Raw genomic sequence first — 23631 nt, forward strand, 5'->3', positions numbered from 1 at the left:
AGTTCAAAATTGTAGTAGCTCGCAACCTGACTAATACAGCTAAAACCCAACGAACATGAATTAACATAATATTTGGTGAAATCGTCTTTGGGGTTGAACTTGAAGGGCTTTGAAAAGTGAATGAAAAATTGACTATTTAATTGTTTCGCAGCGACTTTGCAACACTAATTGCTGCGAACACACCTCTCAAATACGTCAATTTAATCGTCATTTCGATGCGACATGTTGTCAAAAAGCTAACAGCACAGCAGGTAGGTCAAGTAATAATTGCCATATAATACTATTATTCGATAAGTTAGCATGGTGTTATTGCAATGTAAACATACAGCGTTAGATATTTCTACCCTAGACTTTCGTATTAAATGAACGACAAGCGTGTCATAAACAGGTACTTTGTCTTGTTACTCTGCTAGCTCACGTTAGCCCATATTCATAGGTGTGACGCACAGACCCCATTATGCCGCGTTCAAATCAACTGGAAATTCGGGAAAATACGAGGTAAATCATCACGTCATTGAACTTCAAGTCGGAATTTCGGAGTTCTAGAAAGATGGATGACTGTTCAAATCGATTTTTTCCAGTCGGGACCTCGTATTTTCCTGATGATTTGAACGCACTGAAGTTGGACATTTCGGAGTTCCGAGCTCCCAGTTGTTTTGAACATGGCATTAGATAACTAACTCAGCTATATATGCCGCGTTCAAAACAACTAGGAATTCGAAAATCTCTGACTTAAGTGCGTTCAAGACAATTAGGAATTTGGGAAAATAAAAGCGTCTATTTGGAAAATAATTTAACGGTCATCCAACTAGGAATTACAAGTTGGAAACTCTGGCGTCTTTCTAGAGCTCCGGCCTGAAGATCACTATCACTAAGTCAATATTTGACCTAATTTTATTCCAAATTCCTAGAAAAGTACACTTTTCAACATTAATCAGCTCATTATAAATCAAATTTTATTGGTCACATACACATGGTTAGCAGATGTTATTGCGAGTGTAGCGAAAAGCTTGTGCTTCTAGTTCCGACAGTGCAGCAATATCTAACAAGTAATCTAACAATTCCACAACAACTACCTAATACACACAAATCTAAGTAAAGGAATGTAATAGGAATATATGGATGAGCAATGACCTAGTGGCATAGGCAAGATGGGATAAAATACAGTATATACATGTGAGATGAGTAATGCAAGATATGTAAACATTATTAAAGTGATTAGTGATCCATTTATTAAAGAGGCCAATGATTTCAAGTCTGTATGTAGGCAGCAGCCTCTCTGTGTTAGTGATGGCTGTTTAACAGTCTGATGGCCTTGAGATAGAAGCTATTTTTCAGGTCCCAGCTTTGATGCACCTGTACTGACCTCGCCTTCTGGATGGTAGTGGGGTGAACAGGCAGTGGCTCGGGTGGTTGTTGTCCTTGATGATCTTTTTGGCCTTCCTGTGACAACGAGTGCTGTAGGTGTCCTGGAGAGCAGGTAGTTTGCCCCCGGTGATGCGCTGTGCAGACCACACCACCCTCTGGAAAGCCCTGCGGTTGGGGACGGTGCAGTTGCCGTACCAGGCGATGATGTAGCCCGACAGGATGCTCTCAATTGTGCATCTGTTAAAGTTTGTGGGGGTTTTAGGTGACAAGCCACATTTCTTCAGCCTCCTGAGTTGAATGGTGCTTTCAAGACAACTGGGAACTCTGAAAAATACCAGGTCAAATCATGACATCGGTGATCTTCAGGTCGGAAAGTCGGAGCTCTAGAAAGAGGCCAGAGTTCCCGAGTTGGAATTAATACTTGGATGACCATTCAAACCGATTTTTCATAGTCGGAGCTTGTTTTTTTCAGAGTTCCCAGTTGTCTTGAACACACTGAAGTCGGAGATTCCGAGTTCCCGGCTGTTTTGAACGCTGTATAATTCTAGTCTACATAAGACAGCTTCTACATCTATTGCTTGCTGTTTGGGGTTTTAGTTTGGGATTCTGTATACGCACTTTGTGACATCTGCTGATGTTAAAAGCTCTTTATAAATAAACTTGATTGGATTTTTAACCAGTCACCGGGGAAGGGTCATCACTAGTTACCACAGCCACAAAAATCATAAACTCTACAATTTATCTTCTTAAAATGTGATCTTAAACCTAACCATAACCTTGACCACACTGCTAACCTTAAGCCTAACGCTAACCTTAAATTAAGACCAAAAAGCTCATTTTTGTTTTCATACATTTTTACGTTGTAGCCTATGTTTAAGATGTGGATGTCGATTATGGCAGCCCCTGCACCTCTGATTCAGAAGGTTGGGTTAAATGCGGAAGACGCATTTCAGTTGAATGCATTAAGTTGTACAACTGACTAGGTATCCCCCTTTCCTTTCCCTGACTTTGTATTTGTGGAAACCAGTGAAGGGCTGTAGTTGTAGAAGAAGCAAGTAGCTATTTAGTCCACTGAGGTATAATTAAGCAGTAAGGCCAGAGGTGTGGTATATGGCCTATATACCATGGCTAAGAGCTGTTCTTATGCGCAACACAGAGCGCCTGGATACAGCCCTTAGCCATGGTATATTGGCCATATACCACAAACCCCCGAGGTGCCTTATTGCTATTATGAACTGGTTACCAACGGAATTAGAGTAGTAAAAATAAATGTTTTGTCATACCCGTGGCATACGGTTTGATATACCACGGCTGTCAGTTTTTATAAGAACTATCTAGTCTCTGCTACTATTACTAAATTTCAGATGTTATATCTCCACCTAGTGGTTTATTGAAACATGCATGTACATGTATTATTTACCCACACGTCCAGCACTAAACCTACCTCTGTTTAAGTAATCATTCAAAGCAATGTAATGGAATCTTTACTTTCACCAACCGCCGTATATATTCTAAATGTATATGTTTTCACCTATTAAATTATGTTTGATCACAGATTATATCAATTCAAATGGGGCCCCCAGTCTTTTGCCGTACTCTGGATCCTTTGGTTGAGTCTGGTGTTAATTATATAGGGCAAGTTACTCCTTGCATATATTTTTTCTATTCCCTGCTTTGTATTGTTTTTAGACCAAATGACGACAGCCACAAGTAATCTGGTCCTGTCACTGTATATTAGGGTATTTCGGATCGCCTGGGGCGCAGTCCACACTCCCACAAGACACTGTGAGCGACAGAAGGTACATTGTCCAGGAGGCCCAGACCCTCTTCAGACAGGACCAACAGGTAAAGACAGACCCTATGTTTGTCTGTGTAGCTCGGTATCATCTTTATCTGTTTGATTAATCTGTTGCTCTGTGTATCCCTTTCAGTTGACAGATCAGGAATCAATAAAGAAGTGCTTAGCAGAATGTGAGGCAAGGATAGAAATTAGTGAGTGTCAAGAAAAGCCTGGTTGACATTTTCAAATTCTTTCATTTAGTAATAATCTCTGGACATATCAGACACGTTTTAGAGTTCACACTTAAATGCTTTGGTGTGAGAATCTGAGCGATGTTTTTCCCCACTAAGTTTCGCAGGTCTTTATTACAGGAATCCCTATCCAAGACTTGTAAGTGACAGACATCTAAACCAGAATAAATGTTTATATATCTCAGGCAATATTGTGTGAATTCACTATTATTTAATGTAATGGTTTTATTTCGGTTCCATACCCTTCGTTGCAGATCTACCTGCTTATAATGGGACTGGCAACCCAGAAAGGCAGGAAGCTGAAAGCACAGCAACGCTTGAGGAAGCAGGCCAAGCCAGTTTACTTACAGTCACATGAGGACAGCTGATACTACAGCTGATACTAGATGAACTCTATATTCTTGTGAAGGTTTTATGTTACCAAGTACACGAGGGGAGTTACTGACTGAACTCAGGAGTTGAGTTGAAAATCCATCTTATATATTGGAGGAAAATAGTCATTAATTTCCATTGTTCATCACGCAAATCAATGTTCATCAAGCACATTGCATTGTAAACTGCACTGTAGCATCCACTCCATGATGTCTGCAACAGTACACTGTACCAAGTATATTTATGCATGTGATTCCTGACAAAGAGCTGCTATGTAGATGTCAGCATTGTCTGTCCTGTAAGATAAGTAGCCATAAAGATTTATGATACTATTTTGAATATATTTATCATTTCAATAAATTGAGATTTGAAAAGCACCACTCCTCTGCATTCATTCTTTCAAGGAAATACTAAAAAGTCAGATGAACTCTGTCGGGTTGAAAAATAGACTTAAGGATTTATTGAGTAAAGTGCATACACACAACAAAGGTTTTATTCATTTACCACCACCTTCAGTTTATCAACTGTTAAATTGAACTGATAGGAACAATGTCTTACTATAACCAGTTAAAGATTAGTAGGCTACTCTCTTTAAAGAAAAGCCAGATTTTTTTTTTTTTTTGCGGCTTTCCAGTTTTAAAGGTAATGTGCAACCACCAAAAAATATTTTCTGTCCTTGGTTGCAACACTCACTACCGAGTTCCAAACTGCCTCTGGAAGCAACGTCAGCACAAGAACTGTTAGTTGGGAGCTTCATGAAATGGGTTTCCATGGCCGAGCAGCCGCACACAAGCCTAAGCTCACCATGCGCAATGCCAAGCATCGGCTGGTGTGGTGTAAAGCTCACCGCCATTGGACTCTGGAGCAGTGGAAACGCGTTCTCTGGAATTATGGATCACGCTTCACCATCTGGCAGTCCGACGGACTAATCTGGGTTTGGCGGATGCCAGGAGAACTCTACCTGCCCCAATGCATAGTGCCAACTGTGGAGTTTAGTGGAGGAGGAATAATGGTCTGGGGCTGTTTTTCATGGTTCGAGCTAGGCCCCTTAGTTCCAGTGAATGGAAATCTTAATGCTACAGCATACAATTACATTCTAGATGATTCTGTGCTTCCAAATTTGTGGCAACAGCTTGGGGAAGGCCCTTTCCCGTTTCAGCATAACAACACCCCAGTGCACAAAGGGAGGTCCATACAGAAATGGTTTGTTGAGATCGGTGTGGAATAACTTGACTGGCCTGCACAGAGCCAGTCAACCCCATCAAAACACCTTTGAGATGAATTGGAACGGCGACTGAGAGCCAGGCCTAATCGCCCAACATCAGTGCCTGACCTCACTAATGCTCTTGTGGCTGAATAGAAGCAAGTCCCCGCAGCAATGTTCCAACATCTAGTGGAAACCCTTCCCAGAAGAGTGGATGGAGGCTGTTATAGCGGCAAAGGGGGGACCAACTCCTTATTAATGCCCATGATTTTGGAATTAGATGTTCAACGAGCAGGTGTCCATATACTTTTGGTCATGTAGTGTATGTAAACACACCACCAACCCTCTATGGTTTTTGCAACTGAGTAAACAGGTCAACTAGTTGGTTAATCGTTGCCCATGAAAGGAAGTTAGGCTAGCGAGCAAGCATTTTAGCCAGGTTGCCTAGGTCAACAAAAACTAAAAGCGTGTACTGTATGATAGAGTGATAGACCGTTTCGTCAACATGACAGAGAGGAGGATGGCATTGGTGTTTCTCTACAAGTCGGGTGAGTCAACATGTTTTTTCTAGTTGCACACACAAGCGTTATTTCTGTGGTTCTAAATCAATAGTTGATTTAGTACTCCGAAAATGTTGGAAATTTTAACTTGCTTGACCATGCTTTGGGTCATGTAACTTTGTTACATGCAATATGCTTTGTGGACTTCACCGGACAGAGGTTGTTCTCCGACTTCGTGATGAAACAAAGGTCTGGTTCAATTTATTCTGCCACAGTCTCTTATTGTCTCGCCCTTAGGCCTATATTTCGCGGTGACAAGGCATATGAACTAACAGGTTATAGAGCAAACGACTCAATTATCACAACACAGGTTGTAATATGGCTCTTTTGTTTCTGGCTTGGCTTCCCCAGTGACTTTACCCACGCACCGCTACGGAAGGGGATCCATCTCTATGACCGCTAGCCTGGTCCTAGTGACTTTACCCACGCACCGCTACGGAAGGGGATCCATCTCTATGACCGCTAGCCTGGTCCTAGTGACTTTACCCACGCACCGCTACGGAAGGGGATCCATCTCTATGACCGGTAGCCTGGTCCTAGTGACTTTACCCACGCACCGCTACGGAAGGGGATCCATCTCTATGACCGCTAGCCTGGTCCTAGTGACTTTACCCACGCACCGCTACGGAAGGGGATCCATCTCTATGACCGCTAGCCTGGTCCTAGTGACTTTACCCACGCACCGCTACGGAAGGGGATCCATCTCTATGACCGTTAGCCTGGTCCTAGTGACTTTACCCACGCACCGCTACGGAAGGGGATCCATCTCTATGACCGCTAGCCTGGTACCAGTGTCTTTAACATTCCACTCCTTGTCATTACCAAAGAGACCGGCCTTTCGGCAATATTCAAATATGAACGTTCTACCATTAATGAGCTCCAGGAGATCAGAGGATTCGATAACCTTCACCGCTATCATCCAATCACATGTTTATGCAAATTAGACTGATAGGGGAAAAAAATTGGAAAGGAGAAATTAGATTTGTTTGTGTCTGAGGTGTGCTGGTGGGTTTGATTGATGGATCCTTTTAGGGTGTGTGTGTGTGTTCGCTAATTCTCGCTTTGTCCATTCAGAAAGTTTCCTAAAGTATCCCATCTTGACTCAATCTCTTATTAATTTGAGAGGAGGGACAAATAATAGAACTGAAATGGCAACCTGGTCTCAGAGCATTTCTTATTACTCTGCATATAAATCCAAGACACTCCATTTAGTAAGTATGTTATGTTTAGTACGTTTTCATAAGACAGATGGTTAAGACAAAAATGAAAGGAGGGTGGTTGGTCAGTGTGGATGGGTGGGTATATAGGGTGAACGTCTAGCAACCCAAAGGTTGCGAGTTCGAATTTCTTCACGGACAACTTCAGAATTTTAGCTAATTAGCAACTACTCGCTACTTTGTAACTACTTAGCATGTTAGGTAACCCTTCAACCGTACTCCTAAACTTAACCCTAACTCCTAGCTTAGCTAACGTTAGCCACCTAGCTAGAATTCGTAACGTATTAAACGTTTTGCAAATTCGTAACATATTGTACATTTAGCAAATTCATAACATATAATATGAATTGTAATTCGTAACATTTCATATGAAATGGGTAATGGACATCCACAAATACGTAAGATATACTAAATAGTGTGTCTCGGATTTACATACAGAATAATACAAAATGCTCTGAGACCAGGTTGCAACAAGCATACATTTTTTTTTTTTTTAAGTAAGCAATTTCATTATGATCAGCATATGTGCGAGTAATGACAACAGGTGCCAGTTTTGCATTTCTTTGCTCTCATTAATGGGATGCAACTGAAGCAAACATAGCTCGATTGACTCTTGTAGGCTAATATTTTACGTATCATCATTTCACTCTCATTATGGAGTCCTCTCTAGCCAATTTGAACAACATGATCTTGCATTGACACTGCTTCTCACCAGGGAATTACCGCAGCAGGTCGTAACGGTTTTGTTTGTTGCCGTTCTTAAAATTCAAATTCTATATTGTGCCAAATTTGCCCCATGTTCCATAACATTGGCATGGAAAATATTCATGTTGTTTCCAACAACCAACCAGCAACTGTGCTGTAAAGCCGGCTGCATATTGAACATTGAGAGGCCAGTCTCTTTGGCAATGACAAGGAGTGTCAAGGAGTGGAATGTTAGCTAAAGAGACTGGTACCCAGGCTATATGACAGCCTGTGCAATCTTTAAAAATATCAAATCGAGTTGAAAATATCCAGCATACAATTCTGCCTTTAATAGCTATTTAAAAGGAGTGAGTTGATTGTCTGTCTCTCATATCTAACATCCTGCAAGATGTCTGCAGAGCTGTGCCTAGTCATCCAGCTGGCACAGACAGGCCACCCCGCGGTTGATCCAATGTTTCTGTGGCCGGTCGGAGGGAAGCTCGATAGGCATTACATAGTTGGTGGAGTGGCCCGTGGTGGACAGGGTTCCGCGCCGGGCACTTGTCTTGTACACGGGACACACGTAGATGTTCTCATGCAGGAACTTTGACATCTCCCCTGGCCTGAGCCAGATGATGGGCAGGGGGTCGAAGAGGATCTTGGGGAGGGACTCTCCTATGACCATCTTCTCCCGGTCCCAGCGTGCCCCTTCCAGGAAGAACCCCTTCACGTAGGCCCCATCATCTGGCTTGTTTTCCATGTGGGTCTCTTGCTTGGTCACCTGATAGAGACAGGGAAGTCATGCCATGCATTCACTGGACACAAAGATGAGGTTTACATTGTACTCCCTTACCTCAAATTCAAAGCCGATGAAGTCGATGGGGATGGTATACTTTCGGGCAAAGTTCTGAGATACTCCCGTGAGGAAGGACTGAGTAAAGTAGAACCCAGAGAGCCAAAAGACTGGTGGTGGCCCATTGTTGATCCAGTCCTGTCAAACACACAGCCCAACTCCCATGCATCAGTATTTGTGTCTTTCAGAAGTATCAGTTTCACAGGAAACAAAATCCCTGTCCTCAAAACAACTTTAATTGAACATACAAACACATTTGAATGTGTATTGTTGGGGTTGAGCAGCTCAGTACCCTCACTCTCTTGGCGATCATAACTGACCTGTAGAAACTTTAGCCTGGCGAGGAGGTCGGACACGTAGCTGCCCAGAGGCTTCAGAGACGGGTAGGACTTGGCCGACCACATGGTTGGCACCTTGCCCACCACCATACTGTTGAAGACGTTCTCCAGCTCAGAAGACATCACCACCTGACCCTTGAGAGCCTTTCCAATGTTTATCAGACTGATGCGTACCACCTGAGTTAACCTGAGGGGGTCAGAGCATCATTATCAGCATGTTATGAACACATAATTGCTAATCACAAATTCCCCATAGCCAAAAAGGCATGTAATGATTGTGTAGTAATGACCGTCTGTACACAGAGTACAAATCAACTGCTTATAGTGGTCATTAAATGTGGGACTAGTGTTGTAAAACTACCGGTAATTTACCGAATCTATGGCAACATTGGTAATTTATACTTAAATAACTTCTCGTGGTTCAAGAGAAAATAGCTTAATTAATTTAAAAAAACATCTAATCAACAATGAAACTCTACCAACTATAGACTTTTTTTCACAACTGCCACCAGTTTGGCGCCAAAATATTTAAAACAAAGACAAATTGACATAGTAAAATAAGTAAGTGTATAAAAATGTAAAGGATATTTCATGCTGAAACCCTTTTATTAAACACCAATGCTATTGACTGAGTTGATGGGTTATATTTAGGATAATGTTTTACAGTTTTGTCATTCTATTTTTTTTAAATCATCTTATTTTATATATATTACATGTGATGAAAATTCCATGTATATAATAGGCAGAAAATACTGCACACCCAAAACCGATTAGTGAAGGTGCTGAAGGCAAAATGCTAAACTGGAGAAACAGGGGCAAAAAGTCTCTGCACACTTCCAGTCAGATGCCCATTTATTTGAATAGAGGCTGAAGGTTTCGGTCAGTCGACCTTCATCAGAGCATATCTCCACAAACAATAGTGAGACAGATACGGCCACACAGAGGGCCAGAGATAATTACAGACACCTGTGATAATCTGAAGTATCCAAAAAGGCCACTAGTTGTAACGTGATAAAGTCTATAAAATCATTGAACATTATCAGTAATATACCCTCCCTTTGCAACCGTATGTGGGACACAAAACATTTTACTTTGGTTTTAATCAATTGACCATAAGACTCCAATTACCATGGCCAGATGTGGAGTAAGTATTTTATGAGTGCATTCATTGTATCAGTTTGAAACGCTACACTTCCTGACCCCCTGTTTCTTTATTCCAGATCATGACATTTACCTGTTGAAGCGGATCAGTTCCTGTCTCAGCACAGTGTTCATGGACTCCTCATACATCACTGGGTATTTGTTAATCACCATCTGGATGTCAAAGTCTGCTGGCAGCTTGGACAGGATGTCTTCCGCAAGCTCATCAACCACTTCCTGTAGTAATCAAAGAGATATAACTACCAGTATAATACATTCAAAACAATTGAAGCTTTTGTACAGAGCTGACATATCAGGGCTTGTTCTGAGGCATCACAACTTCTTATCCACATAAAGTGCCGGTCTGTGAGAATGTACAGGTTTTGATCACACAGAGAAGTGTCCACTAATGTTGAATTTCCTGGTATTTTACAAATGTTCCATCCGGGGAATAAATCACTTTTCTCCTAGGTAGTATTTCCCAAACCGGAAGTGTTATTAAAAAGCGTTATAAAGCACATAAATAAGCCTCTCTCTGGATTTGATTAGAGATTTGATAAAAAAATTAAACCCTGATTCTACCTGAGACTGATTGATTATACATTAAGGTATACATTAAATCCACTTTATGAGCCCTACATTAAAGACATGTAATAATCCCAAGTTCAGAAAAGGCCAAATGATTGTGCTGTCAGCAAACAAGAGTTTATGTTCCTCTTCGAATAGTCTATTGATATAAGAAATGCTAGAAGAAGTCATGTCCAGCAAGCAATTCTAGTCTAGCTTTTCCTGCACGGGACTCTAAGAGCTAAGGAGAGTTCTTTTTAAGGAGAGAGGCCAGCAGAGCACAGGTGGGTGCGTATTGCGCAAGAGACACAAGTTAGAAGCTTATTATGCATAACCCATAATTAATTGGCTGAATATAAGGCTAATACTGCATTGAATGTATTACCTGAAAGAGGTAGGCTAGGGCATCTATATATAGGGCTATATATCAATCTAGAACAGGATGATCTATTTTGGATGCGATTTGAATGGAGTTGATTGAGGCAGAGAAAGACTGAGAGAGATTGCTTGCACTTGCACTGATTTAAAGCAACTACACTGCTCAAAAAAATAAAGGGTACACTTAAACAACACAATGTAACTCCAAGTCAATCACACTTCTGTGAAATCAAACTGTCCACTTAGGAAGCAACACTGATTGACAATACATTTCACATGCTGTTGTGCAAATGGAATAGACAAAAGGTGGAAATTATAGGCAATTAGCAAGACACCCCCCAAAACAGGAGTGATTCTGCAGGTGGTGACCACAGACCACTTCTCAGTTCCTATGCTTCCTGGCTGATGTTTTGGTCACTTTTGAATGCTGGCGGTGCTCTCACTCAAGTGGTAGCATGAGACGGAGTCTACAACCCACACAAGTGGCTCAGGTAGTGCAGTTCATCCAGGATGGCACATCAATGCGAACTGTGGCAAAAAGGTTTGCTGTGTCTGTCAGCGTAGTGTCCAGAGCATGCAGGCACTACCAGGAGACAGGCCAGTACATCAGGAGACGTGGAGGAGGCCGTAGGAGGGCAACAACCCAGCAGCAGGAGGGCAACAACCCAGCAGCAGGACCGGTACCTCCGCCTTAGTGCAAGGAGGTGCACTGCCAGAGCCCTGCAAAATGACCTCCAGCAGGCCACAAATGTGCATGTGTCAGCATATGGTCTCACAAGGGGTCTGAGGATCTCATCTCGGTACCTAATGGCAGTCAGGCTACCTCTGGCGAGCACATGGAGGGCTGTGCGGCCCCACAAAGAAATGCCACCCCACACCATGACTGACCCATCGCCAAACCGGTCATGCTGGAGGATGTTGCAGGCAGCAGAACGTTCTCCACGGCGTCTCCAGACTCTGTCACGTCTGTCACATGTGCTCATGTGCTCAGTGTGAACCTGCTTTCATCTGTGAAGAGCACAGGGCGCCAGTGGCGAATTTGCCAATATTGGTGTTCTCTGGCAAATGCGAAACGTCCTGCACGGTGTTGGGCTGTAAGGACAACCCCCACCTGTGGACGTCGGGCCCTCATACCACCCTCATGGAGTCTGTTTCTGACCGTTTGAGCAGACACATGCACATTTGTGGCCTGCTGGAGGTCATTTTGCAGGGCTCTGGCAGTGCACCTCCTTGCACAAAGGCGGAGGTAGCGGTCCTGCTGCTGGGTTGTTGCCCTCCTACGGCCTCCTCCACGTCTCCTGATGTACTGGCCTGTCTCCTGGTAGCGCCTGCATGCTCTGGACACTACGCTGACAGACACAGCAAACCTTTTTGCCACAGTTCGCATTGATGTGCCATCCTGGATGAACTGCACTACCTGAGCCACTTGTGTGGGTTGTAGACTCCGTCTCATGCTACCACTTGAGTGAGAGCACCGCCAGCATTCAAAAGTGACCAAAACATCAGCCAGGAAGCATAGGAACTGAGAAGTGGTCTGTGGTCACCACCTGCAGAATCACTCCTGTTTTGGGGGGTGTCTTGCTAATTGCCTATAATTTCCACCTTTTGTCTATTCCATTTGCACAACAGCATGTGAAATGTATTGTCAATCAGTGTTGCTTCCTAAGTGGACAGTTTGATTTCACAGAAGTGTGATTGACTTGGAGTTACATTGTGTTGTTTAAGTGTACCCTTTATTTTTTTGAGCAGTGTATATTCAAGTGTTAGGCTGTTTTAAAACTCTGCAGCTTCAATTAAAAAAAAACAAATCTTTACAATTAAGAAATAAGGTGACCCCCGAAAGCCAGGCGGAGATGGGTTAATTAGATGGGCATTCGGTCTTTATATTTCTGTATGATAGGCTTTGCTGCAGCAAATGCAGGTTTACCTGTCACAAGAAAATTACCATGATGACATGATAAGTCTACATGTACTGTGAACTGTGCTCCATACTGAGATGGGCTGTCTGTCCCCACCCTGAGTGTTGGTGATTCATCATGCAGAGGCCATAGAGACGCCAGATTTACACTTTGCATATAATTTAACAGTTCTATTTCACGTCATGCTGTTCATGTAAATAATTTACCGGTTTCTCACAGTTATTTATCCTGGGAAAAGGAAGTGGTTTTGGACAGTAAATCCCGGTAAATCTCAGTAACCGGGTTCCCGCCATTCAACCCTAGTGTCCACTGTCCAACTAACCTGAGGGGATTTAGCCCCGCCTCCAGTCTGCCTGGGAAGTGTCAGCAGCACTCCATCCAGCAGCTGATTGGTCTCCTGGTTGTCCTTGGTGATGTCAGCATTGCTGTGGAGTCCAAACACGCCAGGTTCCGCCGCGATGGGTAGGTTGCGGATGTAATCAACATAGGTCTTGAAAAGACAAACAGTACAAATGAGTTCAAATCTCCCAAAATTGTACTTGTGCTTCGTAAACAACAGGTGTGTACTAACAGTGAAATGCTCATTTACAGGCCCTTCCCAACATTGCAGAGAGAAAGAAGATAATAATAGAAAAGTAAAACACTTAATAATAAAAGTAATAGATACACAATGAGTAACTATAACGTGGCTATATACAAGGGGTACCAGTACTGAGTTCGATGTGCAGGGGTACGAAGTAATTGAGGTAATATGTACATATAACTAGGAATAAAGTGACAGTAAACGGTAGCAGCACCGTACGCGAAAAGCAAAAAGGGTCAATGTGGATAGTTCAGGTAGCTATTTGTTGAACTATTTCACTAATTATTTAGCAGTCTAAACGCCAATTTATGTTTGATCTGGCAATGTGGTCCAGATGCTCCATACAAGAGGGTGTGACAAAATCTAAGTAGATACCAGTAGACTGCCCCTAACCACAGATCTAGGATCAGATCACTCTACCCCCAATGCACATCCTGACCCCTGAATCATTAAGGCGACAACAAATATCTGAACCTTAAGCGCAACAGCATAAAGATATCATCGACTATGGATATGACAGTCCGCCATCTTGTATGATAAATGGATAAAGACACGATGGAGGGGACAGTAGTACCTGGTACGGTCCGTGAGGGGGGATATAGTACATATCTCCCTCACACACGTGGTAGCCCTCCTGCTCTATCAACTCCCTGCTGTAGAAGATGGACAGTAGAGACACCAGCAGACGCCTGTCCTTGTCGTCCGTCACCCTGCCACCGTAGTTACACTCACCTGAAAGAGAGAGAAAGGGAGAGAGAGAAAATGTATGCGTCCGTCTTCCACTAGTTCAGGTTAGTAAACCCTCCTATGCTCTGATACAAACAGAGAATGAACCTCTTTTATTGCTATGTGATACAGTCTCTCTCCCCCGCTATACCAATCCACACAGCTGTGTCTGTGAGAGCCTCACCAGTTAGGTAGGAGAGGGCCTCCAGAGGAATCTCCTCATACTCATCCAGGAACATCTGGATCTGCGTCATACTGATCCTCAGGTCAGACTCATTGAACTCATACGGGATATTCCAACCTTGGGGTCAAATGCGGAAAAAAAAACAATGACAAGTTTTGACCCTTTAACTCAAGTTATAAGAGAGGATATTCAATGCAGTGACATTTTTCGTTCATCATGATGTATACTGGGGGAAAATATGTTTCCCCAGAGAGAGAGAGAGAAGGAACAAGAAAGGTATAGGATGAGGGATAACACCAAAATACAATTTCAGTGACTGGAAGTGACTGAGAAGGGGAGGACATTTTGTTTTAAGAAAAAGGGGTAAGAAAAGAGGACCATAATAGAGTGTTAGTCTCACCTAGAGGTCCGAAGGTCCTCCTCTCCTGCACCAGAGCATGAAAAAAGCAGAGACCAAACAGCAGCTTCTGCCACGCCTCCTGTTTCTTGGAGCTGTTGAAGAAGGCGGGGTCGGAGATGGGGTCGCTGATGTAGGAGCGGAACAGGTTGGCCCTCATCCCCTTGGGCGGCTCGTTGGTCATCTTCACCCCGTTCTGCAGGATGCTGACTGGGAACTTGTCAGACGGGTAACTGGTCAACCACAACCTGTGGAAGTTAGCAATGATAGTGTTAGTTTAGTTTGTTGCTCTTGGTTTTATTTGTAGGCAATACAAATGTATAGGATCATAAGCAACCAGAGTATTACAACCAGGGTATTACAAACCAACTGCCTGGCCAATGGCTATAATAGATAAAAACTCCCCCTGCCCTGCAACGGCTGACCTAAAGGTGGGGTTGGTGTTTTCGGGGGTGATGCCCTCCTCACAGATCCTCTCCAGGGCGGGCATCCAGCTGGTGCACAGATGGCAGTTCTGTAGCACCACCCAGGTGCCATCCTTGATGGCAGCATTGATCATCAGGGCTGCGATGGGCCCCTGGCCCTGGCCCAGGGAGATGGTCTGGGTTTTACTGCCCCCCATTTCAAGGTCGTCAGCAAACTTGAGAAGACCTGGAGATCAAAGGAACATTTAAGTACTGGTATGAACTTTTGAGCACTCAAAAATCCAATCAGATGTGACATCTTTAATGCAGATGTATAACAGATGTATGCAAAGTTGGTTAAAGACTAGTTTAGTTTGAATAATTTCTTGATGCATCATAATTCAATAAGTTAAGTGAGCAGGACACAAAAAACCCAAATAAATATCCAAAACCTAAGTTAAAGCACAGAATACAGCTCAAAAGTCACAGGTATCTCTAATGAATTACCCGCAGTGGGATCAGATCCTGGAGAGAGCACAAAGATGAGAGGAGAGCAGCAGTTGGAGTCGTTGTAACTCCCGGCCAGGTCGAAGGTCGGGGGCTCAATGTAGCTGCGCCCCATGTTGTCCACAATGAACTCTTGCACCGCCGGAACTAGCTTGTCCGGCCTGAAGCAGCGCAGCACCACCATGCGGTGCATACCCACCAGAATCCCCCAGCTGTCAGGCAGCTGCTCCTTGTGAGGCTTCCCCGAATCGTAGATCTTCTTCCACTTGGGAATGTTGTCTCGGACGTGCTCGAAGAGACCTTCTAAGTTTGGCAGCTTGGATGCTCTTACGATTTCTGACCAGGACTTGTCGGAGAGCCACTCAGGAGCGGGGTTGGGGTTGGGGTTGTCCAGAGTTATGCCACCGGTTAGGAGGAAGCGCCAGATGGTGTCGTCCACCTGGCCCTTGCCTTGCATGATGCCCACAGTGAGGAGCAAGGAGAAGAGCAGCTTGTCCTTCTCGAAGAGCGATCGGCACACGTTGTTATAGATGCTGATGGTGAAATGCTCCACAATGTTCTCGATGCGGGTGGCCAGGTCGTCGCTCTTCAAGCTCTGGGCGATGGACTGCAGGTAGAGGTTGATGAACCAGGTGAGGGAGTACTGGTACATGGGCTCTATGTTGGCCAGCTCCGAGATGCAGAAGAACAGGATAGACGAGTGCTCGGCCACAGGCCGGTAGCCCATGCGCGTGTCGTCAATCTCCTTCTCTGTGACACTAGCAATCTTCTGCTTCTCCGAGATCTCCTCGGACAGCACCTTGGAGGAAGACAGGACCTTGATGGCTGTTTCGTCTTCTAGGATGTTACCCTCTGAGGAAGACAGGATTTTGAGGATTTTATCCTCAATCTCCTTCAGCTGCTTGTTGTTGGCGGCACTCTCCAGGATCAGCTGGTTCTTCTTCTCTTCTAGTTCTGGTTTCTCCTTGGCGGCCATGATGCCCAGAAGCTGGTCCTCCAAACCCAGTGGGGTGATCATGAAGTTGAGCAGGCAGACTTTAACCGCCACCTCGGGGAGGTAGTGAGGGCTTCTCAGGCTGGTGGTCATGTAGAAGAGGAAGTCTTTGGAGTACTCCACAATGTTCTCACCTAGCTTCATGTACTCCACACCTTGTTGTCTGAAGGTCTGTTTTAGCAGCACTGGTTCCAGTACTGCATCAAGTTCTTCTCCAACGTTCTCCAGCAAAACAGGTGTGCCGAACGCGATGGAGTTCTCCAGTGTTCTCACATAGTTGCCGTCTGACAGCTTGATGACGGCCAGCTTGTTGGCCTTCTCCATGTTCTTGATCCACTTGTTGGCCTGGCCCTGCGGGTCGATCATGAGGGGCCAGCGGCGTGAGTTGGACACGATGATGCCGTTGTCAGTGGAGAAGGAGTCGACGGGCAGGCCGGCAATCTGCCATGCCCGGATGGACACCTGGTTGCCCAGGGTGTTGCTGAGGGTGAAGTCCTCGGAGCATGGCACATTCTTGGCCTGGCAGAGCAGATGCCACTCCCGCTGGCACTCCACACGGTAGTCCACGGTGAAGGCCCCCAGGTAGGACACAGTGCCGGAGGAGAGGAGCACGTCGCCTGTCAGGTTGGTGTACCTGATCCCCAGCAGCCGGGCAGCCTCCGTCCACCTGTCCTTCTCCCCACCCAGCCCTCCAATCAGCTGCTCTGCCCTGATCAACTTCTGGGAGCACAGCTCAATGTTTTCTTCCAGGTCTTTCTTCTTGTTGCACATGGCCTCGAACGTGTCGTTTAGATCCTGGAGCTTGTCCACCACCTCCTTCAGCTCAGCTCTCTTCACTGACAACATCTGCATCTGCACCCCAAGCTCGTTCTCAGCCTCCTTCAGCTTCTCTATCTTGGGGGCCACCACTTTGGACACACGCTCGTACACCTCCATGGCCCGCACCCACTTACAAAGGCCCTCACAGGCAGAGGAGACGTTCTTGATGATGGAGGGCTGGAACTCGGGGTTGTCAATGAATTTGTCGCGGATCTTCTTGATGTTGGCGGCAGCGATGTTGTCTTTGTCATAGGCTTTGAGGTTCTCCAGGAACTTCATGTCTCCCAGGAGCTTCTTGGAGGGGCCCCAGAAGTCCTCAATCATCTTACCTGTAACACAAATAATCAAACATCGGGGAAAAAAAACATAATTAAGCCCATGTTCTTTCAAACATATTTACAGAAATGTATCTGCTTTCGTGCATAATTTCCTGTTTCATCTGTGTAATTTAATATTACATAAATTATCAGTTTGATTATAAACATTTAAAGTAGGCCCATACAGTACATTACAATTTGATTATACAATATTAGTGTCTTCTTTACAATGCAATGAGTGCTTACCTGAGCCACCAGGATCGGGCTTCCTCTCTGGCTTGATGCCTTTCATGATGCAGATGGACTCCATGACCAGTTTGACCAGACCTGGAGGGTTCGACATGGACTTGACCACTGTGATGTCTGAGGGTTTCAGGGTGTCCAGGGCTGACAGGGCAGCCTCAAGGGCAGGCATTGCCTCCGCCAGGTCACCCTCACACTCATCCTGAACACAAACAGCAGGCAGTCACTCACTTTTAATATAGAAACTACTGTTTCTACTCATTTGTCAACATTTTCTTCCTTGCTAGCAGTTCTAACATTACAGATTACAGATTAACATTGCTAATTGTAATTGGAACGTGCAACGCCAAATATGTCATTTACAGTATATCGTCTTTATAATTCTAGTATGAGTCGATCTGAATGATACAAGGTGTTGTAAAGTGACAGTGTAGACCTTTCTACCTTTATAGCTTTGGCTGCTGCAGCCGCGTCGTTGGCCACCTTCTCGTCTGCCAACACCAGTTTTTTCTTAGCATCCACCACTACTGTCTCCTTCTCAATGTTGACCATCATCTTATCTGTCTCAGCTGATGTCTGGATCAACTCTGGCTGCAGGGCGGTCAGCTCCTCCTGCATTATCGATACCTGTGGAGCCAACATGGAGTGGAGTCATTCAGATGGAAGGGGCAGAGTGCTTAAGACTTGTAACATAATGTTAGTCAATTTAGGGACTTTACAATGTGAGTTTTTGCTCTTTGTATTGATTAACTAGGCCTTATTGTACGTTAAAGGGTTAAAGCTGCAATATGTAACTTATTCACATAGAAATGTGAGTTATAGATCTGTAATTCTCATTAAAAGCAAGTCTAAGAAGCGATATCTGTTCTGTGTGTGTTATTTCTATGCTTCCTGCTCTTAAGTTTTGTTTAAACATATTTTACTTTCGGTTTTGTACACCAGCTTCAAACAGCTGAAAATACAATATTTTTTGTTATGGAAAATACATTTCACAGTGTTTAGATGGTACAATGATTTTCTACTCTATACTTGTTTTGTCACATAAAAATAAATTCACATTTTAGCAACACAATGCACAGTGCATCTTTAAGACGTGATGATGGGACACCGAGGCCTCATAATTCCCACAATGGGGATTGTTCTGCCAATCACATGTCAAAATAGGCCATAGTTATGTTAACTCTGTACCAAAGCATTGTAATTCAGCAAATAGAAATGGGCCTTATGTAAGTAGACTTAGTTGACTAAACTATCCTACCTGAGATGCAGCAAAGTACAGTTTCTCCAGACCCACAATGTAGCGGTTTCTCTGAGTGTCCACCTCACTCCTCTTGGAGTTGAGCAGGACCTTGTATGTGAGAATGAGCTCCAGGTAGGACGTGGGCGTCACATAGTTGTGTCTCCTGAGTTGAGAGAAGTACCTCTCGGACAAACCTCCCACGCTCTCCTGGAAGGTTTTACACATCTCCACCACACTGAGAGACACACAAATCACTGACTTGGTAAAACAAATCCATGAAATGGGAGGGGAGTTGTCACTGTTAAACGATGTCCCTTTCTGTCACAATAAATTGACAAAAAGGGTCAAGCTCATCTACATTTCTATCAACTGTGTGGTCATCAATTTGCAGAAACCTGAAGAGAAATGGAATATTAAGTACCTAGTCTGTTGACTATTAGCTAGTCCAGTAGCCTACCATAGATTACTAGCAGCCTAGCAGCTAATAGCTATTTCGTAGCTTGTAGCTAAATCTACAGAGAGAGACACTCTAGCTGGATGTTATGAGTGGATCAGTTTCTTACTGTAGCCTGACGTTGTCTTCCAGCTCCACATCCTGCAGGAACTTGTTGGCCACCATCTCCAAAGCGTCTTTAGGCCAGGCCTGGAACCAGTCGATGGTGCAACAGTTGATGAGGGAAGGGAACATCCTCAACCGGTTTCGGAAGGCGTCCCCAATCGGGCTCATTGCTATTCCAAAGACAAACACCATCACTGTTTAGACATGAAGACAACGTAACTCTTAAAGCAAGGTAACTCTAAAAGCCACAATGGATGTGGGATTGAAATCATCACAATTACCAGTAAGGAGATTAAGTATGGGGGGTAACCTGGTAATAATACTAAATGTATGAAATGTTGAAGGTACCCACCGAGCACAATGTGAAGGTTTGCCTTGACACGCTCGATGAAGAAGTTGTACATGGAGAGTGGTGTGGCATCGATCTTCTTGCCCTCCGTGCGTGCGATGCCCTGTACCTTGTCGATGATGTCGGCGCGCTCGTCGGCTGGGAAGATGTTGGGCACGTCGCCTGTGTTGAGCAGCATGTTGATGTCCTCCACAAAGGCCTCGTCCTTGATCTGGCTGTCATTGAACAGGAACACCATGTTCTTGCCCTGCAGGCCCGCCTTCAGCATCAACCGCTTTAGGTCGTCGCGCCACTCCGACACTCCGTAGTTCTTGGTGAATTAATTAATTAATGAATTGGACTTATGGACTTATTTCCAAACTTTCATGGACTTTATCAGATGGGTAAAAGAATGGGCAAAGACTGACAGCACTTTGGTCACTAAAGGCGCTTAACATACAATCCAAATGGGAATACATATAATACATACAATATACAAATGCAAACCATCATCAAGACTACACAAGATACGTAGCCTAATTAGCATGACCTCGAAAGTCAAAGAAAACCCTTACAGTTACCAGTGAGTACTTCTCAGAACCTTCTTTCAAACCCTCCCTCTGGCCCTGGGATTTAGAGACAAACTTTGTGACTTCTTACAGCTTAGGTAGGCTACCAACCCCCAACCTCAGTCTGTGTCTATTGTCCTGCTGCAGAAGGCCACTTCACACCTCTGTGTTAGGGACCAGGTTGCCAGGGAACAGAGTCAGCTGACCCGGTCAGCCAATCAGTGGTCTAGCCTGGGGTTGCCACCAAAAGCGATGCCACGACGGGCATCCCTTCACACGCCCAGGCCGGCAACAACCCGGCCTCCACAGCTCCCGTCGCTAGTCCTCAACCAGAGCCACACCCAGTCCCATCCAATGCGCTCCAGTCAGCCAACCCAACGACAGAGGTTCAGCCAGAACAGAGACTGCGAGTGCCCGAGCGTGTCCCGTGACGGCTACCGAGGCCCAAGTTGTCCCAGAAGCCGTCCGAGCTCCACTCCACACCCCAGCCGGTGCCAATACGAGCAGCATCTGAGCAAGACAAGCCGCTGCCAGTGTTGCTGCCTGCCGTGTGACCAACAGAGCTCAAGGAAGTCGAGACGTTGCCAGAGCTGCAGCCCGACCAGCACTAGAGCCTCCAGCACCATGTCCTCTGGATCTGCAGTCGACTAACCTGACACACTATTTGGTCCCAGTATCCACTGCCGTTCTCGAGAACCAGTCAAGCCCTGAACTGGGCGCATCGCCAGACCCAGCACCAGCACTGGGTCCACTACCCGGTCCTGTCCTGGACCCACCGGCCGACTCAGCTCCAGTCCTGGGTCTGCCATCTATTCTTGTCCACACTACCAACACCATCGTCTAACCCAGCGCCAGTTCTGCCACTATGGCTCTCATCGGCCCATGTGGGCAGAAAACGCCACTGCCAGACCCACAACCAGCATTGGGTCTGAGGCTCCATACCACCCTCAGGACACCGCCTAATCTGGCCCCAACCCTGGATCTACTGCCCGGACCAGATCTAGGCCTTCCTCTGGGTCCGGAACTGGATACACATCCTGCCCCCTTGGGAGAGCCACCACCCAATCAGCACTCTCTCCCTGAAGATGCCTGGCCCACCTCGGTGGGATGATCTCCTCCACCAGCCTGGATACCTCCAGCAGCACCGGCATGGACCACCCTGACTCCTGCTAGACAGCCCAGCCTCACAGACCCTGTGAGCACCTTGTCCCTCACTGCCCGCTCCATCCATTCCACTGAAAGGGTGGCGACATTTTGGGGCGGCTGTAGAAAACTGTTACAGTTTCCCATGAGTACTTCTCAGAACCCTCTCTCTGGCCCTGGGACTTTGTGACTTCTTATTTTGTGACTTCTGACAGCTGAGGTAGGCTACCAACCCCTCGACCTCAGCCTGAGTCTTTAGTCCTGCTGCAGAAGGCCCCTTCAAACCTATGTGCTTGGAACCAGGTTGCCAGGGAACAGAATCAGCTGACCCAGTTAGCCAATCAGTGCCTAGCCTGGGGTTGGAGACCCAAGTCTGCCATTGAACTCTTTAGTTGTTTCCAGGAGGGCAGGTTGAGACAACCTCTATATTACCTCCTGTCCTCCAGCTCAACTCACATCTGAACCCTTTCCAAATGGAAAATCCTTCTTCTGGACTCAATGACTGGTGTTTAGAGCGTTGTTGGCCATTAACCACTACACCACTATCACTACCACTACCACCTGCTCTGTAGAGTCGTGTGTCTGTTTGGGTTGACAATAAAGTGTGGATTGTATCCCTGTCTCCCGCTGGTCATTATCAGTCCTCTTACCTATATACTTAAACCGGCACCTCTATCGGAGACCAGCACATGGTGGCGCTATTTTTCACTAAGCTACATTCATTAACCTTCAGAGTTTTCTTGATCCAGTTACCTTGGTTAGCTCAATCTGGAAGAGGTCGTAATCATTGATGAAGGTGCCCAGCTTGGTGGCGCTCTGCCGTCCTGAGCCCCCGATACCCACCAGGAGAAGATGCCCGTTGTCCTGCTTGAGCACACGGCAGATACGCGAGATGTGCTCTATGGCAAACTTGAACATGACGAGGGACATGGGTGCCTTGCTGATGTTGTTGAACTCGTCCAGATAGTAGTTCATGACGTTGGTCAGAACGTGCAGGTCGGTGATCTCGTCGTAGGCCTTGGCGTCCGAGTCGGGCTTGGCGTAGTCTCCGAAGAACAGGCTGCGGATCGTCTCGTCCACAACCTTGCCGCTAGGCGTCAGGTGGGTCAGCAGCTACATACAACAGGGGGCAGTAGAAAGGATTTAGAGTAAATAACATGTGCATTGCTCTTGAACTAGTAACCATTAGACTAAGTTCAATTCAGTCCCTTAAAATAAATTCCACATACACTAATGCAGAAGCCTGACAGAAGATACATGGTAAATCTTTGAAAGGCAATGATCATCCAACAATGAAGAACTGTGAATGTATAAAAAGGGTAATGTGGAATGTTACCTTATCCATGCTCTGCTTGAAGTAGCCGGATGTTCTCTCCTTGACAATGTTGAAGAATGTCTCTCTGTCCTCGTTGTCGATGAGGCGGTCGTAAAACACGCGGTAGACCTCATGGATCCACAGGCGGATCAGCTTGTCTACCTCCTGCTCACACAGAAACAGATCATACATAAATTATATATATATATCATACATATATTAGTATTTTTATAAGGTAAAGTATTTAGTAAAAAATGTATATAGAAGTTGTATAAACGTTAACTATGAGCTGTTGTCGTCTGGCCTTGCCTGGAGGTGCGTGGGTGGGCTGAGCAGCACCCCGCGGATCACCCTGGCAAAGTCCCTGAGGTTGAAGATGTAGTGGGACTTGGAGGGAGTGGGCAGGAAACTCTCCATGGCATCCTGATAGACAGCCATGGTGGCCTGCACCATGATCTTCCCCAGTCTGGACACACAGACAACATACAGTGCATTCGTAAAGTATTCAGACCGCTTGTCTTTTTCCACATTTTGTAATGTTATAGCCTTATTATAAAATGTATGAAATTGCTTTTTTCCCCTCATCAATCTACACACAATACCCCATAATGACAAAGCAAAAACTGTGGCTCTGGCTGGGCCACTCAAGGACATTCAGAGACTTGTCCCGAA

At 45.2% G+C, this 23631-nt stretch overlaps 1 protein-coding gene and 1 long non-coding RNA gene across 4 annotated transcripts in view; one reads left to right on the forward strand and one right to left on the reverse strand.

Moving 5' to 3' along the window:
• The first annotated feature begins 59 nt into the window (after nt 1-59).
• On the forward strand, nt 60-4148 carry LOC129856634 (uncharacterized). 3 transcript variants are annotated; one of them, XR_008759790.1, is made up of 3 exons: nt 60-251; nt 437-498; nt 3107-4148. It is a non-coding gene; the product is annotated as an uncharacterized LOC129856634 (long non-coding RNA). The 3 variants fall into 3 exon arrangements; XR_008759789.1 differs by lacking the exon at nt 437-498 and having other exon boundaries at nt 190-251; XR_008759788.1 differs by lacking the exon at nt 60-251 and having other exon boundaries at nt 412-498.
• A 55-nt stretch (nt 4149-4203) lies between these two features.
• dnah3 (dynein axonemal heavy chain 3) overlaps nt 4204-23631 on the reverse strand; it is a 57565-nt gene continuing 38137 nt past the window's right edge. The window contains exons 44-61 of the mRNA XM_055924386.1: nt 23269-23425; nt 22981-23124; nt 22398-22757; nt 19957-20263; nt 19609-19774; nt 19064-19280; nt 18250-18432; nt 17809-18007; nt 15433-17574; nt 14947-15172; nt 14525-14769; nt 14125-14241; nt 13789-13946; nt 12954-13121; nt 9862-10004; nt 8610-8814; nt 8290-8427; nt 4204-8217 (exon numbers count right to left, since the gene is read on the reverse strand). Coding sequence (XP_055780361.1) covers nt 7864-8217; nt 8290-8427; nt 8610-8814; nt 9862-10004; nt 12954-13121; nt 13789-13946; nt 14125-14241; nt 14525-14769; nt 14947-15172; nt 15433-17574; nt 17809-18007; nt 18250-18432; nt 19064-19280; nt 19609-19774; nt 19957-20263; nt 22398-22757; nt 22981-23124; nt 23269-23425 — 5629 coding nt within the window. The 3' untranslated portion in view covers nt 4204-7863. The remainder of the gene's footprint in view (nt 8218-8289; nt 8428-8609; nt 8815-9861; nt 10005-12953; nt 13122-13788; nt 13947-14124; nt 14242-14524; nt 14770-14946; nt 15173-15432; nt 17575-17808; nt 18008-18249; nt 18433-19063; nt 19281-19608; nt 19775-19956; nt 20264-22397; nt 22758-22980; nt 23125-23268; nt 23426-23631) is intronic.

Source organism: Salvelinus fontinalis, chromosome 1 (genome assembly GCF_029448725.1).
Source record: "Salvelinus fontinalis isolate EN_2023a chromosome 1, ASM2944872v1, whole genome shotgun sequence".
NCBI classification, from domain to species: Eukaryota; Metazoa; Chordata; class Actinopteri; order Salmoniformes; family Salmonidae; genus Salvelinus; species Salvelinus fontinalis.